The sequence below is a fragment of the Conger conger genome, chromosome 4 (genome assembly GCF_963514075.1).
Source record: "Conger conger chromosome 4, fConCon1.1, whole genome shotgun sequence".
Classification (NCBI taxonomy): domain Eukaryota; kingdom Metazoa; phylum Chordata; class Actinopteri; order Anguilliformes; family Congridae; genus Conger; species Conger conger.
The window spans coordinates 77,049,002-77,065,749 of record NC_083763.1 but is presented as its reverse complement, the minus strand read 5'-3'; the positions used below and the strand labels follow the sequence as shown (position 1 = coordinate 77,065,749).

The 16,748-nt window shown below is 43.5% G+C and overlaps 2 protein-coding genes across 3 annotated transcripts in view; one reads left to right on the top strand and one right to left on the bottom strand.

The window, feature by feature from the left end:
• Positions 1–897: 897 nt before the first annotated feature.
• LOC133126380 (E3 ubiquitin/ISG15 ligase TRIM25-like) lies at positions 898–11,972 on the bottom strand. The gene is made up of 6 exons (XM_061238558.1): positions 11,346–11,972; positions 10,473–10,562; positions 9,999–10,232; positions 9,693–9,852; positions 8,948–9,007; positions 898–1,020 (listed from the first exon to the last, which is right to left on the bottom strand). The coding sequence occupies exons 1-6, from the start codon at positions 11,934–11,936 to the stop codon at positions 971–973; spliced, it is 1,185 nt and encodes a 394-aa protein (XP_061094542.1). The 5' UTR covers positions 11,937–11,972; the 3' UTR covers positions 898–970.
• Positions 11,973–15,237: 3,265 nt separating this feature from the next.
• The window catches only part of LOC133126382 (uncharacterized), a 6,582-nt gene continuing 5,071 nt past the window's right edge, over positions 15,238–16,748 (top strand). The window contains exon 1 of one of the 2 annotated variants that reach the window (XM_061238561.1): positions 15,238–15,918. In XM_061238561.1, the coding sequence (XP_061094545.1) occupies positions 15,885–15,918 (34 nt within the window). In that variant the 5' untranslated portion in view covers positions 15,238–15,884. The remainder of the gene's footprint in view (positions 15,919–16,748) is intronic. The other variant, XM_061238560.1, reaches the window with a different exon arrangement.

Genomic DNA, 16,748 nt, shown 5'->3' with positions numbered 1-16,748 from the left:
GGTCTTTCAGCGAACTTATCCCTGGTTATGGGTATGCACTTTGTTGTACGTCGCTCTGGATAAGAGCATCTGCCAAATGCCATTAATGTCAATGACTATTTACCTAAGGTCAGTAATTCCATACATTACATTACATTACATTATTGGCATTTGGCAGACGCTCTTATCCAGAGCGACATACAACAAAGTGCATACCCATAACCAGGGATTATTTGTACAACAAAGATAAGGACGTGGGCAACAAAGAAACAAACAAACAGAGCAAAAGTGACCAAAGTTAACTATCCAAACACTGCTTACCTAGCCAACTAAAAATACCGATACACAAAGCACGTCACAGAGACAACAATTAAGGTTCACAGGGAGGTAGGGAGGGATGGGGAGAGGTGCTGCTTGAAGAGGTGTGTCTTCAGCTTGCGCTTGAAGGTGGGGAGAGATTCTACAGTTCTGACCTCAACGGGGAGTTCGTTCCACCACCGTGGAGCCAGAACAGACAGTAGTCGTGAGCGTGAGGTGGAGGTTCGGAGAGGGGGAGGTGCCAAGCAGCCTGTGGAGGCTGAACGAAGAGGTCTGGCAGGGGTGTAGGGTCTGATGATTTTTTGTAGATAAGCTGGGGAAGACCCTTTAACTGCTTGGAAGGCTAGCACCAATGTTTTGAATTTGATGCGAGCCATGACAGGCAGCCAGTGGAGGGTAGTAAGCAGGGGGGTGACGTGTGAGTATTTGGGAAGGTTGAAGACCAGACGAGCTGCTGCATTCTGGATGAGTTGGAGGGGTCTGATGGTGGATGCTGGGAGGCCAGCCAAGAGGGAATTGCAGTAGTCCAGGCGGGACAGAACCATCGCTTGGACCAGGAGCTGGGTCGAGTAGGGGGTGAGAAAGGGGCGGATTCTCCGTATGTTGTATAGGAAGAACCTGCAAGACCGGGTCACCGCCGCAATGTTCTTGGAAAGCGACAGTCTGTTGTCCATCACCACGCTGAGGTTCCTTGCACTGGGTGATGGCGTGAGTGTGGTATCGCTGAGGGAAATGGAGAGATCCCGGTGGGGAGAGGTTTTAGCAGGGAAGTTAGGAGTTGATGAATGTCTTACAGGAGGACATTTAAAAGTGAAAGTTAAAGTGTCAATAATGTCATAATTTCTTAGTATTAAAACAATAGCCTGATACTGTCTCACAATGTTGCCCTGCGATGGACTGGCAACCTGTCCAGGGTGTATTCCTGCCTTTCGCCCAATGTAGGCTGTGATAGGCTCCAGCCCCCTGCGACCCTGTTCAGGATAAGCGGGTAAAGATAATGGATGGATGAATGAATGTCTCACAATTCCTTTTTTTGGAGTAGTATCGATTCAATGTGTTTTCATTCTTAAAATGTTCCTCTTTGTGCTGTTCTCCACTGGGGATGTTGGGTGAGACATTCCCACCATGTAGTAAAATGTTATTGACACACGCACAGGAACTTGCATTACGAATGTGAAAGAAGCTCCCAAATCCAAAAACCATCACTTTTCAAAAATAATCAGTCCTATTGCACCCAGGAAGGTCATTCCAGAGCCTGGGTGCTGCAGCACTAAATGCCCTGGACAGCGATGTAATACTTCTAAAGGCGTCTCAAAAATCATCCATTAAGCACTCCTAAATCATCAAAATGGAGTCACAACAGTAACTTCACCATATCTTATTAAATCAGTTTTGTGAAGCTGCATATCAATGTAAATCTCATTTCACTGTTTTCCCTCTCTTTAATTACAGCTGATCTTCCCTTCACTTTCTGACTCAACCCAGATCACACAGTTTTACATAAGATCCACACCCATAAACCCCAAACCCAGGATAGAGGGGCTGAGTGAACGTGGTCTGGACTCTGTGCAGGAGGGTAATTGTGTCAGAGACGCTGTAGAAGGACAGTGTTCCTGCCCCGTGATCCAGGTACACTCCTATTCTGGAGGAGGAGGGAGCAGGGATTTCAGTGTCCTCTCTTTTGTGCATGAATGAGTAAAAGGAGGGAGAGCAGCGCAATCTCCAGGACTTGTCATTACCTCCCAAAGCAGCATCATAACCCCACCCTTTCCTGCTGATCTCTTTATATGTCACTGCTATATAAACCCCATCATCATCATTATCATCATCATCTCCTCTCCACTCAGCCTCCCAGTAACAGCGTCCAGACAGACCCTCTCTGCACAGCACCTGGGAGCAGTAGTCAAATCTCTCTGGATGATCAGGATATGACTGGATCTCTCTCACACATGAATGAATGTCTCACAATTCCTTTTTTTGGAGTAGTATCGATTCAATGTGTTTTCATTCTTAAAATGTTCCTCTTTGTGCTGTTCTCCACTGGGGATGTTGGGTGAGACATTCCCACCATGTAGTAAAATGTTATTGACACACGCACAGGAACTTGCATTACGAATGTGAAAGAAGCTCCCAAATCCAAAAACCATCACTTTTCAAAAATAATTTATTTTCAATTTTGTTAAAAGCGTCTTTAAATCAGGTTTTCATATATTACTCAATATTACAGTCAGAAAACATTGTTAGTTGTCTCTAGGCAATCTTTTCAATGTGCTCTTAGTGATAATTTTGAATGGAATTTGAACCTATAAAAGGTGCCGGCTTGCGTCACTCCAGGTGGTTGGCTCACTTTGGGGGGGGAACTTCGTTTCTGGTTCGTGGCTTCGTCGCAGCTGACACGCCACGCTTCGCGCTCGCCCACGTTCTCCTGCCTCTCTCAGAGTGAGAGGCTCGGAGCCAGGCCTGGAAAATTGGGTGGCTTCGTTGCGGCCTTCTGGCTTCTTTTGATCTTTCGTTTTGAATACTTATGTTTTTTTGTAATTATAATAAATAGATTATTTGTTTAAAGTTATCCTCCGTTGTCTGCCGTTTTCTTGCCCTTGCTTTATTTAGTAATTTGTTATAGTTTCCTGTCCCTAGCAGGGAACATAACAAAATGGGGGCTCGTCCGTTTTTTTTTTTTTTTTTGAACCCGATTGTTTTTTTTTTACCAACATTTGGCTCATCCGCTTTTTTGAATAATTTGGCCATTTTCGTATTTGAGTGTGCTCATCCGTCCGTTTTTTCTTCGCCTTTCTGAATCTGGATTGAAGCGCATTGTAACTGAGAAACGCTGGTAAGTTAGCCTTTTGATTATTTCTTTGGTTTGGTAGTGGGTTTATTTGAAAGCAAACCCGGGGGGAGATTCCTTGTGAGTCTTCAATTGGTACGCTTTGAAGATATTTGAGGCTTAGTTTAATTTTTGGGGTAGGTAAGTAGGGTCCAGGGTTTCACCCAGTCTGGGTTAAGGTTACGGCGCTGTTCATTCCAGTTTTTGTGTTTTTGAACGATGGCACTGTTTTTTCGTTTGGCCATGTTATTTGTGTTTTTTTTTTGGACTGAGCATCGGCAGACTTTGGATTTATTTGTAGGGGTTTTTGTCGGCTAGACGAAGGACGTTGTTTTCGTGGCGTCGGCGGTAAATGTGTAAAACCCATCTTTTGTGGGTTATTTCTGAAAATTTCCCTCTGCATTTCGTTTGTATCCCTTTGATTTAATGTAGCTTGTGTTATAGTAGCCTATTAGTTAAAATGGCAGTGGTAGAGCAGTTTATTCAGAGTCCTTCCGACGTTCTGTTGCAAAGTTGCACTAAGGACCAGTTAGTCCAAATTGCAGAACAGTACTCAATTAGCCTTACATCAGATGATAAAAAGCTTAAGGAAACACTGTTGAAGGCAGTATTTGACGGTCTGATAGCTAAAGACATTTTCTCCGTTAGAGAGGAAGTTCCAAGTTCTCCACCTGTTTCAGCTTTGTCAGCTGCCAGCAATATTTCTGAGCAGGAACTAAAGCTTCGGGAATATACTTTAGAGGAGCGTAAATTACAGTTTGAGGCAGCTAAACTAAGTGCTGAGCGAGAAAATCGACTGGTCAAGGAAAAAGAAATCGATAAAGAAATTGAACTCAAGAAATTAGAGGTTCAGCTTGACTTAAGAAAACTCGAGCTCGATGCGCAGGAAAAAGAGAGGCAGAGAGAGCATCTTCGTGAGTGTGAAGAGCGTAATTTCGCATTACGCAAGCTTGAATTCGAATTGGCTGAAAAGAGACTCACCATCACTCCACCAGTTCCTTCAGCTCATCCTTCGCAAGACTTGCGGCCTCCTGTTTCTCTTGTTCGCTCTCCTGTGCGTGCTTCTTCTGCTCCTTCGAGTGCCTTTGTGGGTCCGTTTGTTTCATCTGCTTTGGGTGGCGATTCTGTCACCGCGCCTCCGCTGAATGTTCTACCAGGAGCGTTAAATACAAATGCTCCGTTGGGTGACAATGATGTTTCGCTTGATCCTGTTCTGCCTGTGCCACTGCAACCAGGCCAGCCTTTTGATGTTAGCCGTAACATTCGTATGGTTCCACCTTTTAATGAACGTGAGATTGAAGTATATTTCACTCATTTCGAGAGGGTTGCGGTTACGCTGCAATGGCCAGTTGAGGTCTGGACTTTGCTTCTGCAGACTGTGCTGGGTGGCAAAGCACAAGCTGTTTATTCGGCCCTTAGTCTTCAGCAAAGTTTAGATTATAATTCTGTGAAAACAGCGATATTGCATGCATACGAGTTGGTGCCTGAAGCCTACAGACAAAAGTTTAGAAGTCTTAGAAAAACTGACAAACTCACGTTTGTAGAGTTCGCGAGGGAAAAGGAAAATGCATTCGATAGGTGGTGTAATTCACAACGTGCGCAAACCAGAGAGCAATTTCGAGAGATGATTTTGCTAGAGGAGTTTAAAAATTGCGTGCCAGACACAGTAGCGATGTATTTAAACGACAAAAAAGTAACAACACTGGCCCACGCTGCTGTATGTGCTGATGAGAAAAACACCTTTTCTTTGTCCTCTTTTCCTCGTTGTGAGACTACTCATCCTTCTGCTTCGCGGCAGACTTACCGGAATGCAAAGTCCGATAAGCCTCCGCCTCCGTCATCTAATAGTGAGTCTCGTGAATGCTACTATTGCCACGAAATTGGCCATCTAATTTCTGTATGTCCTGCTTTAAAAAAGAAGAACGCGGCTTTGAAACAAAAAGGTGCAAAAGGTTCTGGTTGCGTGAGCAACTGCGTTCACTCGCATAGTGAAATAGATCAAGGTTATGAACCGTTCAGTTTTGAAGGAATGGTCTCACTCACAGGGCGTGAGGAAGACAACATTCATGTTAAAATGTTACGAGACACAGGTTCGGTTCAGAGTTTTATTCTTTCTTCTGCTTTGCCATTTTCAGAGGAAACATATTGTGGTTCGGATGTACTCGTTCAAGGCATTGAACTAGGACATTTAAAAGTTCCTTTGCACTCGGTGTATCTTAAGAGTGATTTCGTTTCTGGGTGTTTTAAAGTGGCTGTTCGTCCGCAGTTCGTCCGTTATAGTTTCCTGTCCCTAGCAGGGAACATAACACAGTGCAGTCTGTATGTATTCCAACAGTACAATTTCTGTTCTTTTGGCTCTTTATTTACATCCATAAGAGGTGATCAGTTTAGGAATCACCATTTTTATACAAAGTGCTCGCATTTTAAGGGACCAAAAGTAATTTGATGGTTGGGTTCTCAGCTGATTCTGAATAGTCAGGTGTATTCAATCGCTTCCTTAGTGCAGGTATTTGAAAGCTTTCAGTATCGAGTCTTGATTCTAGGCTTTTGAGTGCCTTTGCAGTCACCTCATTGGTGTTTGCCAACATGAGGCCCTGAGTTGTGCCAATGAAAGTGGAAGGAAGCCATTATGAGGCAGAGAAATAAGAAAATAACCGTCAGGCTGAACAATAGGCTTTCCAAAATAAACAGTTTGGAAAATCTTTAAGAAAGATAGCACTGGTGAGCTCAGTATTTGCAAAGAGGCTGGTAGGCCAAGGAAGACCTCAACAGCTCACATCTGAAGAATTCTCACCATAATGAAAAAAAAACCCCAAACACCGGGCGGACAGATCAGAAACCCTCCTCAGGAAGCAGGACTGGATGCATCAGTGACTACTCTCCACAGAAGAAGAAATGCCACAGGCTGATTCCGTGCCGAACCTTTATGATTTGCTCCACGTTTTGCTCTCATTATATGCAGTATAGGCACACATGTAGTTCTTCCAAAATGCAGTTGTGGGTAGAATTGTGTTTTGTGTGTGTAATTTATTAATGTGGCAAGGTCTGTCATGTCTTGTAAGGTGTTGTCATCACTCTCTCTCTTGTACGGGAAAGGGCCTGCTGGTGTGAGTCTGTTGTGTTTATGTATCATTTTAAATGTGTAAAAATGTTTGCCGTGTAAATCTTTCTGTTAAATTGTTGTTGTTGTTAGATGGACTGCGTAGATGCACATTGTTTAAATACGACGATATTGTTTATGGAGGTTCAGCTGGGGGAGGAGTGACTTAAAGTGTTGAGTTTAGAGTTCCTGAAGATTAGTCCACTCAACCCACATAGCAAATGTCAACATTTGGGGGTTAGGTGTCTTACACAGCCCGGGTGGGGGATCGAATCGGCAACCCTCCGACTGCCAGACGACTGCCAGACGACTGCTCTTACTTCCTGAGCCATGTCGCCCCATGCCCCATGTCCGCCCCATGTCTCTCATTAACAAAGCGCTTCTGTCTGCAGAACTGCTGTTTTAGTTTTTTGCATGAAAATCCCAGGAGATCAGAAGTTTCTGAGATATTCAAACCACTGCTATCAACAATCATTCCACGGTCAAAGTCATCCATCCATCCATCCATCCATTATCTTAACCCGCTTATCCTGAACAGGGTCGCAGGCGGTCAAAGTCACTTAGATCAAATTTTTTCCCCATTCTGATGGTGATGTGAACAATATGTGAAGCTCCCGACCCATATCTACATGATTTTATGCACTGCACTGCTGCCACACAATTGGCTGATTAGATAATCACATGAACATGAAGGTGTAATAAAGTAAAAATATTATAACAGCTGATGTCGTATTATGTATAGTTTTGTTCATTGTAAATATTGGCACTTCAATTTGGAGAACCTGCACTTGAAAAAAAAAAAGCTTCACCATGTTATTCACTCCTTGCTGCCGTCATGAAATTCTGTAGTCTACAGATCTGCTCAAGTTCAATCAAACTCCTTCACACTCATTGGATGGTGCATCATCCCACAGCAAGGCAATGCTCCCAAACATACACCAGTGCTTTGTTTCTTCTTCATGATTTTCTTAGGTTTCGTTTGGACAGCGTATTGTTTAGCCTGTCTCTAACTGTTCTTTCTTCTTAATTCTCTGCCTGATAATGGGCTTTTCCATTAATTTTCCTTAATTAAAAGGAAGCAATTGAATACACCTGACTATTCAGAAGCAGTTCAGAAGCCAACTGTCCAATTACTTTTGGTCCATAAAAATGGGGGGGAAGGAGGGCTATGTATGAAAAGGAATGTAATTCCTACACGCATCACCAGATATTGATGCTAATACCCTCAAAGTAAAGGGGCAGTCTGCACTTTAACTTCATATTCTGTCACGTTTCAGGTCTGTCTCACCATGTTTTATGTTGATTTATGTTTATCCATGTTGTCTTAGTCACGTAGTGTTTTATCATGTATTATGTTAGTCTAGGTTTGTCATGTTGTTTAGTTTATTTCTTGTTACGATTTATTTTCTCGTCATGTCTAGTTATGTCTTGTTACGATTTATTTTCTTGTCATGTCTAGTTATGTTTTCGTACGATTATATTACCTGGTTATGTTGAGTGATTATCGTCTTAGTTCCGCTTTGTGTTATGTTTCGATGTATGTTTATTGTTACGTTAACTGGTCGTTGTTATGCATACACTTTTACATGTTTTTCCGCAAACCTTGCGTTCCGCCTTTTCTCTCTCTCTCTCTCTCTCGTTCTGTCCTTCACTCCCCTAATGTTCTATTTGTCTATTTACTAAAACTACTAACGCTAGATCAGGATTGGGTAGAAACTAACAAGACTAATCATGTGTTCATGTTACCTTATGTTTCTCGTGCATGTCATTTACTAATTTACTAATGCTAGGGCAGGATAGGTTTATTACTAACGATTACTAATCTCCTTGTTAAACTTGTCATCCATCGCACCTGTTTTCCATTTCCTTGCTACGCTCTTACTAATTGTCTACACCTGTCTACACCTGCATTTATAGCCCAGTCGCGCAACTGTTCACTGCGAAATTGTCTGCCTCTGTTTTTTCACGCAACTCTTGAGCATTACTTACTGTTTTGATTACACGTTACGATCCACGCCTGTTACTGACCATCGACTATTGATTTCTGTTTTGTGACCTTCGTTTTGTTTCTCGACTACGTTCCCGCCTACCGTTTTTTGTACTTTTGCCCCGCTGATTGTTTCATGGTTTCGACTCCCGCTTCGCCCACGACTACGCCTCTGCCTGCCGTCCGCCTGTTCATCTGCCCCGCTGACAGCTCTCCTGCTACCGGACCTCCCTGCACGCCTACCGACTACGAGATTGCCTCTTCCCTCGGCACCGTGCTTTTTGTTTGATTTGTATTTGTTTGGCTGGATCTTCGTGTATGGACTTTGCTTGTATTGACTACGCTCCTGGGACCCGTCCCGAATAAAGCCCTAACTGGACTTTATTTTACTATTGTTTCTGAGTCGTGCATTTTGGGTCCAACCCCCACGCACCCGTCTCATATTCATTGTTTCATTTCAAATTATGATCTCTTTTCATAATGTTCTGCGGCCAGAAGAATTGAAACTCTACCAGCTGTCCAAGTACAATTGCAATGTACTGTATGATCCATTTCTTTAATACCAGGATGACTGCAGCTGAATTAACAGAGATCTGATAGAGGAGAAGATGTATGAGATCTCTAAATCCAGTCACTTATGAATATAGAAAATTCTAAATTCTAATCTACTTCTTCATATTCCCCCATAATCTCATGTTGCTTCATCCTTTGCATTGGGGCTGAAATACAGACTCACATTGTAAGAAGTCCTCTCTGGTCTTGGGCTCTTCAGGGCCAACAATATGGACTCTTCCCACTGTGGAGAGAGATCACAGCGCAAGCTCTTAAAGATTACCTTCTTTTATCATTTCCCAGTTATGCTAATTTCACTGAAAATATTGGTCACACTTTACAATAAGGTAGATGAAAATGTCATTAACATGAATTAACTGATATACTATTCAAATACATGAAGGATCCAGCATCAGTATCAGTCCCAGCTATTCTTCGAAAACTGAGCAAAGATGCAGTGAGATGAGACAAGATGGTAATGTTTATGATAAATTACTGAGTTTGAGAAGATCTTCAAGATCTTTCTCTCTGAAAGGAATCTTTCTAAACTGTGCAATCTCTTCTCATCTCTCCACAGCAGCTTCCATCCTTGCAAGTAAAAACTGGAGATATTTTGTTCTCTGACTTTGGAGGACAAAGTATCCTCCAAAGTCTGCTTTGACTGAAGAGTTTTATAGTTATAAACCACCTCATATCACACTGGGTGCTTTCAATGTCTCATCCCTACACATATTGTGGCTCATTTGGAGCTTCAAGTGTCACTCCACACTATGATATATAACCTGTGAGACAGACTGAAATGTCACTCACCCCTCTCATTAATATTATATAACCTGTGATAGTGCCTTTCATGATGTAAAAGTGAATCTCACCAGTGTGTTGTGTGCAGTGCCTAAACACACTTTCTGCAGCAGGGTTTGTCCACCAACCTTTTCCAGAAACTTTGACAAACTCCGCCTTGAAAACATCTTCCAGTCGCTCTTTCAGCTCAGAGACAGATTTCGTCACAGCCTCAAAAAGGACACGTGGACTGACAGTGATGCTGGGTAAGTCTTCAGGTCCAGGAGGGGCACAGAGAGACTGACAGCTCTGCAGACAAACACACAGACAAAGAACGGTCTCAGTGCAGATTGCTGTGCAGATACCAGGAGCAGATCTTTATAAATGAGGAACACACCTCACCATGTATGTACAATGTACATCAGTGCAGACTGTCAGAGAACCAGTGATGTTACCTTGAGGAAATGGATGTGATCCTCTGTGTGTGAAAGCTGCTCCAGCTCAGCGTCTCTCCTCCTTAGCTCAGCAATCTCCTGCTCCAGTCGCTCCAGGAGTCCTTCAGCCCAACTCACTTCAGCCTTCTCCTGATCTCTGATCAGCTCTTTCACCTCAGAGCACCTTCTCTCAATGGAGCAGATCATCTCAGTAAAGATCCTCTCACTGTCCTCCACTGCTGCCTGTGCAGAGTGCTGTTAGGAGACACAGAGAGAGGAGGGCTGTACATTTTAACTAGGCCTTTCATTCAGCTATTACTGGGACCCCAGACAGCCTGTTCCCCACAGTGTGGCTCAGTGGGATTGAGCCCCACAGGGCTGGAAAGTGGCCCAACACTGGGCTCCTCACTGGCTGACTGGAGGAGAGCCCTGACTGAGCCCTGAAATGGCTCTTCCAGCAGCCAGCTGTTGTCTTCTCCTCTGGTCAGTACCCACCTTGAGTGACTGCACAGCCTGTCTCAGATCCTGCAGCTCCTTCTCTCTCTCTTGGATTCTCTGCTGGAATTTACTCTGTGTCAACTGCTTCTGTGGATAGATTGATCATTTCCCCCCAGGTAAATTATAATAATTCTATTGTATTTTATCATACAGCAATGTTGAATTACATTTCCATATTCAAAACGGTAAACTGGTATGAATTAGCATTAACTCATGTAAATAACTGAGTAGTCAATCTATACAGCTTTGTTTAGGTATTTGTACATAATTAATTCCTGTTATCAACTCAAATAAACTTCATGTATTTATCTTTGGTTTATTAATTATACATTCATCCTATGGCTTGCTAATGAATGTGGAAATATCCAAGTAATTAATACATTCAATAGATATTCTCGAATACATGAAAATGGATTTGTTACATTTGAAAAGTGAATTTCAATGAAAAGTCAATTTCATGCTTAAATGATGTATTTGTGTATCATTAAATCATTTTAACAACCAAATTGGTAAACCCAAATTCATGGAACCTTATTGTATTGCTTGAGGTACAGCAGGTCAGTGTGTGGAAGTGTACTGGCCTCATAGCTAAAGCTTCTAAACTGTGTGAGTGAACTAGCTCCTCCAGCCGTGTTGATTCTCATTCAGGGAGTGAATAGGGGGGTGAGGGGGGTGAACAGAGCTGTCACACAGAGCTGACTTGGTTTTACTTCTGGCTCTTACTGCTCGATCACTGCGGACTTCAGACCAGGAAATCATTGTGCTAACATTTAGTCCTTTTCAAATGTATAAATCAGAGCTGAAAATCAAGATAATCCCTGTAATTACTGATGAAATAGCATGAGTGTTCTGTGTAAGTTTCAGCCCTACCTGTTTCTCAGTCCTTTCTGCTGCAGCTGAGACTGTATCATGGCCTCTGTGTTCATCCATTGTACACAGATAACAGATACACTGCTGATCGGTACGACAGTAAATCTTCAGCGGTTCGTCATGATGAGAGCAGATATTCTCCTGCAGGTTTTCAGTGGCTTTGACCAGTTTGTGCTTCTTAAAGGCAGGAGATTCATAGTGAGGCTGGAGGTGAGTTTCACAGTAAGAGGCCAGACACACCAGACAGGACTTGACAGCTTTGTGCTTTCTCCCAGTGCAGAAATCACATGCCACGTCTCCAGGTCCAGCGCAACAGTGAGCAGGAGGAGCAGCTTGGAGTCCTGTCTTCTTCAGTTTCTCCACCACTTCAGCCAGCATGGTGTTTTTTCTTAAAACAGGCCTTGGGGTGAAGGTCTCCCTGCACTGGGGGCAGCTGTAGACACCAGTATGATCATCCTGATCCCAGCAGCCATTAATACAGCCCATACAGTAACTGTGTCCACAGGGAATAGTCACCGGATCCTTCAGTAGATCCAGACAGATCGCACAGCTGAACTGGTCCTGATCCAGTAAACCTCCACCTTCAGCCATTTCACTGCTCACACTGACACAGACAGACTAGTTTCTCTGAAATACACAGAGAAAAGTTTGGTTTCTCTGAAACTGCGTGACAGAGACTGGTTCTGCCCACAGCTGCAGGAGGAGTGGTGTTGGACTGAGGCCAGGCTGGACAGAGCAAGCTGAGCAGAGAGTTCAGATTCATAAGGAAATATTTCATCTTAGGGACCAAAGGGCAGATTTAGAAGGCTGTGAGTTTTGCGAGCTGTAAAAATAGGTCTGTATAAATATGCATTGGGATTACATTACATTACATTACATGACATTACATTAATGGCATTTGGCAGACGGTCTTTGGTGCGTCTTCAGTTTGCGCTTGAAGATGGCAAGAGATTCTGCTGGGTGGCAGGGGTGTAGGGTCTGATGATTTTTTGGAGGTAAGCTGGGGCAGACTCCTTAACTGCTTGGAAGGCTAGCACCAATGTTTTGAATTTGATGCGAGCCATGACAGGCAGCCAGTGGAGGGAAGTAAGCAGGGGGGTGACGTGTGAGTATTTGGGAAGGTTGAAGACCAGACGAGCTGCTGCATTCTGGATAAGTTAGAGGGGTCTGATGGTGGACGCTGGGAGGCCAGCCAAGCGGGAATTGCAGTAGTCCAGGCGGGACAGAACCATCGCTTGGACCAGGAGCTGGGTCGAGTAGGGGGTGAGAAAGGGGCGGATTCTCCGTATGTTGCAAAGGAAGAACCTGCATGACCGGATTAATATCATTACATCTGAACTGCAGATATGCACAGATAGTACACAGGTATTTTTTCATACCCTTGAAGAAATGTAGCTATTCTTTTTTATCAGAAAGAGAGAATACGCTCTCTCTCCCTCTCCCTCTCTCTCCCTCAAATTCAAATTCGCTTTATTAAAATTCCAATTCAAATATATATATATATATATCATTAACAAGAGCACAGCTTTGAGTCCCTGGCTGATTGGCGTATGCACACTCACCCAGTGTTGGGCCTTTCATAGCATTTGTTTAAAAAATATTTTACGTGGGGCAATATGTGGCTGAGTAAACAGTGTTAAAGCAGTACACCGGTGCACAGGTAGCCCAGGTAGCACTTTTGCACAGGTAGCCCAGGTTAGCTGGTGGACCTCGGTGTGGAGATAAGCAGTGTGATACTGTTCAATGAAGGGATGGGTGAGGTTAATGAAGCTATTGAACCTGTCAGCCAAAATAGCTTAAATGCCAATTAAATGACTTCATCCAGCTTACATAGGCTACAACATATTCACCTTGTTTTCCCCTCGTTTGGTTTATGTGACTTACACCCCCCCCCCCCCCTCCCAGAACAGCGCACGGGGCCTGGGTCCCCCCCCCAGTCCCCTTACAGGGCCCCAGACGAGGAGCAGGGTGCCTGACCCCCCCTCCCAGAACAGTGCACGGGGCCCGGGTCCCCCCCCCCAGTCCCGTTACAGGAGCTCTGTAACAGGGTGTGCATTACACGATTTTCTCACGGGTCACGGCGCCCTCTGGCTCTGCGAGGTCAGACTGTGGCGGCCAGTCAGGTGACAGCACAGACTACACGGGCTACACAACCAGACCAGAGACGCCACGCACCGAACCACCTCCTGATTGGTCGACGGGGATCGCAACGCAGGATCACCAGAGCTTGCACACCTCCCGAATTTAAGCCCGTCGTGCCAGAATCGTTTTCCACAAACAATTGGCAACCTGTGGAATCAGTTCAGAACGGTATCTCATACTTAGCAACGAGCGACCGTGAGAGCTAACGTTTTTATCAGGATTTCATCCAGATCTTCCAATAACAATCAGGACCCCACACAATGTCACCTGATGATGTCACTGCCTCGAGAGGGAATTTCATCTCTTTCATTCTTGGGGCATACTACTGTCTATTGTTTCTTAGAGAGAAACCACTCTAGGGGTTTGCTCAAGTGACATCACTGTTTGTAATTATAATGGTATTGTTGTCTGGCTATTTATAGATGAACTTGGTGACTAATACTAAGAATTATTTTTCAAGATTTGTTTTTTTATTTCCTATTGTTTCATGGTGAAATTTCTTTTTGGAAATTTGTTATTTGTTATTTTTGTTAGAAATATATAATGGTTATATCTTTTATAATAGGTTTGAATAATTTTTTGTAATACAAACAAAAAATGTATCAGTCTAAAACACGTTTAACGCTGATTGTTTCTTCCCTTTGTGATCTATTTTGTGTATTTTATGTAGAAATGAATGAGTAAATAAATAAAGTATCCCTCTGCATGTTTGTAGAGAGAATCTCCCATCTTTACAATAGAATTGTGAAACTGTCAAACTCACCGAGTGCATTGTGACATGTAAATCAGACAAAGTCACATGTTCTCGGTTTGAAGCTGCCTTCTAAGTCAGATAAAAAAATTTTAAAAAGTAATTGCAGGCAGAATTTTCTTTAATTTCATTTGAAGGAAGAACAAATTTTCTGCAAAGCTCCTGTTAAGAATCAACACATATTTCTGAAGGCACGCGATGACGACTGAAGGCGTGCCACCATTATCTGCAGTTACTGGAACTGAACACAGTCCCGCCCACCACAAACACACCTGAAAATCCAGTCTGCTGCACTTACTGGCACAAGGCTCTGATTACCATGCACGGCAATGAGCCAATAAGCAGGAACGTGAGACATTACTGCTCTGTGCAAGACCACTCTTGTGACGCCATTTTGCGGACCGGGACTAAATGCTTTGTTTTTGTTGTGGCTCATTTTCATAATAACCAGGCACCGTGTACGTCTTACCGACTGGATTTCCTGTGAAAATAAAGCGCTAGTGCTCCTCCTTGTTGCTAATCTGCAGTCTCATCGTGGCAGGGCTTGATCTGGGAGAGGGGACAGGAGCAACCTGAGGCTGGGCCCCCACTGTGATTGGGCAGACGCTCCTGGTCTGAGGGGTCGATTGTACCAGAGGTTTATATTACAGACACTCCTGGTTTGAGGGGTCGATTGTACCAGAGGTTTATATTACAGATGCTCCGGCCTGAGGGGTCGATTGTACCAGAGGTTTATATTACAGACGCTCCTGGCCTGAGGGGTCGATTGTACCAGAGGTTTATATTACAGACACTCCTGGTTTGAGGGGTCGATTGTACCAGAGGTTTATATTACAGATGCTCCGGCCTGAGGGGTCGATTGTACCAGAGGTTTATATTACAGACACTCCTGGTCTGAGGGGTCGATTGTACCAGAGGTTTATATTACAGACACTCCTGGTCTGAGGGGTCGATTGTACCAGAGGTTTATATTACAGATGCTCCGGCCTGAGGGGTCGATTGTACCAGAGGTTTATATTATTGTGTTTCTTAAGGCAGCAGGTGTCTGTTCCACAGTGCAGGATTTAGCCGGATAAATGTGCTGAGTACAAGCTGAGTTTTCCTGCTTTGTGGGTTTTACTCAGTGCAGTTATCCAGTTAACTCAGTAATCTTGCTTTGTGGGGTTTTTCCCGGTACAGTTATCTAGCTAACTCAGTAATTCTGCTTTGTGGGGTTTTTCCCGGTACGGTTATCCAGCTAACTCTGGCCTGAGGCCAGAGAGAAAGTCATGAAGGACCAAAACACCTAGACCCACAATCCTGCCATCAAATGTAGATAAATGCTGGTTCAAACCAGCTCGATACCAGCCTGATATGGATCAAACAAATCTGCTTGCATCTCCCGTCTCTGTATCTCCCAGCGGCACAACAAGGTGTTGTCAAACCTGTTCCCTGTCTTACATGGGCTGGTGTTCGAAAGAGAGGAGTCTTATTTGTTTTCTTCAGAGAGAGAACTGAACACAGATTGCGCCACTGGAGAAAATCCAAAGGCAAACACATCAACTTCTTTACATCTGAGTGCTCATTTTATATCAGCCGATTTAAAAAAAGAACAACATCTCAGGCAGAATCAAGACTGACAAGACATCACCAGAAGACAGGACTAAATGGCGTCTGAGGGGTTCTTCCTGGAGGATGATGGTGAGTCTTAGAAATGCATGAAATAGCTGAAGTACAACAGTAAACATTTATGTTTTTTCATCATTAAACTATAACAGTTATACAAATTTTACCTGATTCTGTCAGTTCAAATGGATCTATTCAAACTGTATGCAGTTCATATATATAATATCAGTATATTACTGTATGATAAAGCACTGTTTTATTCAATTAAGTACTATAACAGAGCTTGCATTGTGGATAAATTAAACAGTAAAGATGTTTTCAGATTTTCTTGCAGTTCTACTCTGTCATACTGCCTGACATGTATGTATAAAGATTGATTCATGAAATTGGCGTGAGGGTGCCTCACTCTGTTGAGTGTGGTTACCTGCACCGAGATTTGGGTTGTGTGATCGCCTACACTGAAAGCTTTGGTGAGTGCGTTCACCTGTACTGAAATATATTTACCCCAAATGTGGTGGGAAATAGGGTGTTTTCTGCCTTCTACAAGCTTAGGATGAATGTAGTTTGATGCCGGTTTGATTTTAGAAGAGACAATGCATACCTTGGTGGAGTACAGTGTTGAAAAAATGTGTTTGTGTACAGCGATCCTGCGTGTTGATTACTGTACGTGGTCATTTCATGTGTTATATTATCGACTGAAGCAGCCGCACCAGAATTTGCACGACAGGCGCAATACAGCCTGCACTCTCACATGGACTTTCATGTGAAGTACAGTGGGCTCCAGGATTTGGCACCCCAGACTGGCAAGATCCAGATCCTTGCAAGATTACATGACATTACATTACATTACATTATTGGCATTTGGCAGACGCTCTTATCCAGAGCAATGTACAGTTGATTAGGCT

Excerpts from the sequence above, each read along its gene's own strand:
- LOC133126380 (XM_061238558.1), bottom strand. The coding sequence starts at position 11,936 with ATGGCTGAAGGTGGAGGTTTACTGGATCAGGACCAGTTCAGCTGTGCG. Across the intron at positions 10,563-11,345 it reads CAGAAAGGACTGAGAAACAG|AAGCAGTTGACACAGAGTAA; the intron begins GTAGGGCTGAAA and ends ATCTATCCACAG. Across the intron at positions 9,008-9,692 it reads TGTCAAAGTTTCTGGAAAAG|TGGGAAGAGTCCATATTGTT; the intron begins GTTGGTGGACAA and ends CTCTCTCCACAG.